The 2,133-nt window shown below is 43.4% G+C and overlaps 1 protein-coding gene across 1 annotated transcript in view; it reads right to left on the bottom strand.

Annotated features, from left to right (window-relative positions):
- The window catches only part of plekha7b (pleckstrin homology domain containing, family A member 7b), a 127,813-nt gene extending 126,435 nt beyond the window's left edge, over positions 1–1,378 (bottom strand). The window contains exons 1-3 of the mRNA XM_037692724.1: positions 1,255–1,378; positions 1,071–1,147; positions 923–980 (exon numbers count right to left, since the gene is read on the bottom strand). Of these exons, the coding sequence (XP_037548652.1) occupies positions 923–980; positions 1,071–1,147; positions 1,255–1,337 (218 nt within the window). The 5' untranslated portion in view covers positions 1,338–1,378. The remainder of the gene's footprint in view (positions 1–922; positions 981–1,070; positions 1,148–1,254) is intronic.
- Between the last annotated feature and the right edge of the window lie 755 nt (positions 1,379–2,133).

Here is a 2,133-nt window from a genome sequence, read left to right as displayed (position 1 = left end):
ACTGTTACAGATCAATGCTGTGCATGTTTCACTGTTACAGATCAATGATGTGCATGTTCCACTGTGTTACAGATCAATGCTGTGCATGTTACACTGTGTTACAGATCAATGCTGTGCATGTTACACTGTTACAGATCAATGCTGAGCATGTTTCACTGTGTTACAGATCAATGTTGTGCATGTTACACTGTTACAGATCAATGCTGTGCATGTTACACTGTGTTACAGATCAATGCTGTGCATGTTTCACTGTGTTACAGATCAATGCTGTGCATGTTTCACAGTTTTATAAAGTAGGAGTTTTTTTGTTGTTTTAAGATTAATTTATCTTGCAAAGTTCAGCCTCTGTGCGTGCACCTGTGTCCTCATTTCTATCAGGAAAACTATCAGGAGCCCCCAAAAGAACAACAATATGCAAAAAAGATGGAAGTGCAATCTGGAATTAGCCAAAACAAAACGATGTGTCCGTGCACTCGAGACAATCCAGCGTCTTTTACGATCCGTTTAAAATCGTGGAACATTCGTGTGAAAGTCTGGCAGAGAAACTTCACCCTGCTGCACAGCGACCTTCCTGCTTCAATCATGTAACCATGCCATACATCTCTGTCACCACATGGTCACACACCTCTCCTGCAACCTGTACAGTCCCTCATTCTCTGCCACACACACACACACACACACACACACCAGGCTGAACACCTATCTAAAGGAAGGTAGAGGTCCTGCATGGAGGATGTGAGGTGAATTTTAATCTTCCTGTCCTGACTTAATCCGGTTTGTATTTCTTTCTGTCATGTAGGTGTTTAGATAAAAACCAGTATGAATCAAGCGCCATGCAGAGCGACCAAATCCACATAACTTTAATGCAGAACAAGATCTGTCCCACAGCCAGGCAAAGCAAGAAGAAGAAGAAAATGCCCACTTGATGAAGTAGCTGGCTCCTTCCTCCGTGAAGCCTTCCTCCCATCCTCTTGGCAGATCTATCAGAAGATGAAGAAGCAGATGAAGAAGCAGATGAAGAAGCAGATGAAGAGCCCCCAGGACTCCCAGAGACCAGAATCTGTTCCTACCTGACCGGATCATGTGTCCAGAGTTAACGGGTTCAGCAGAGCGCGGGTGGAGCCAAGTGGTGCTCCGGCTCCTGTCGCTGCAAACAAGCACACCTGTTACTGGCTGTTACTGGCTGTTACTGGCTGCTACTGGGAACACCAGAGAAATTAACGAAACTTCCTCTGGCGCGTGAAAGAGCCTCACTTGATGAAGAAAACCCGCCCGTCTCCGCAGACTCCGTACGACCAGCGGTCGGGCAGGGCGTCCCGTCCGAGAGGGGCCGCCATGATCCTTGTGCGCTGCTGCCCCCCTCCCTGCTCCAGACCCCTTCCATGGATAATCCCACCAGCAGCTTTTTAAAGGGGAACGACCTGAACACCGAAGTAAGAGAGAGATTCAATGAAGCCAAGAGGAAACAAACCGGAAAAAAGTTTAATTCCATGAAATCCAAGTGCGATTAATTATCAGTAACTAATTAAAACGTGTTCGGGTATGGAAGCCCATTTGGGCCAGAAAAACTAAAAAAAAAGGTTTATCACATACGCATAAGTTAACATTTATAATTATGAGTTTCAAAGTCATAATTATTAAATGCACAGTCATAATTACAACTTTTCATTAACAATTATGAGCAACAAAATCATAAATATGAGATTTAGAAACACATATTGCTAAGATTTAAAGTCATAATTATGCAGCGCCTATAATTATTAGATATAACTGGAAATGCAGAATTAGGTTTTTTTTAACTCCGTTTAAGACTTTTGTCTCTGGGAGAGACAATAACGGAGACGGTTGGACAAAATGTGGTCTTGTGGGCGACCACGTGATTTTAGGATTGTCCTCGGGTGCAGGGCTTCTGGAGAGGTGATGTGATGGAAAGATGGCTGAAGATGCAAATCCCTTTTGACCCTCATCTTTTTACTTTATGAGTTCCCTGATCGGCTCCCTCATGATCAAAGAACTGATACATAGAAAAATGATCACGTTCAATTGGATGAAACTCGACCCACCAAATATTGATCATAAGACACGGGTGCATAACAATTAACGGCTCAACTACAATTTAAAACTCAGATCTTT

Source organism: Nematolebias whitei, chromosome 2, assembly GCF_014905685.2.
Source record: "Nematolebias whitei isolate Nwh7 chromosome 2, NemWhi1, whole genome shotgun sequence".
NCBI lineage: Eukaryota > Metazoa > Chordata > Actinopteri > Cyprinodontiformes > Rivulidae > Nematolebias > Nematolebias whitei.
Note: the sequence above shows the minus strand (reverse complement) of the source record. Positions and strands in the feature narration are given on the sequence as shown.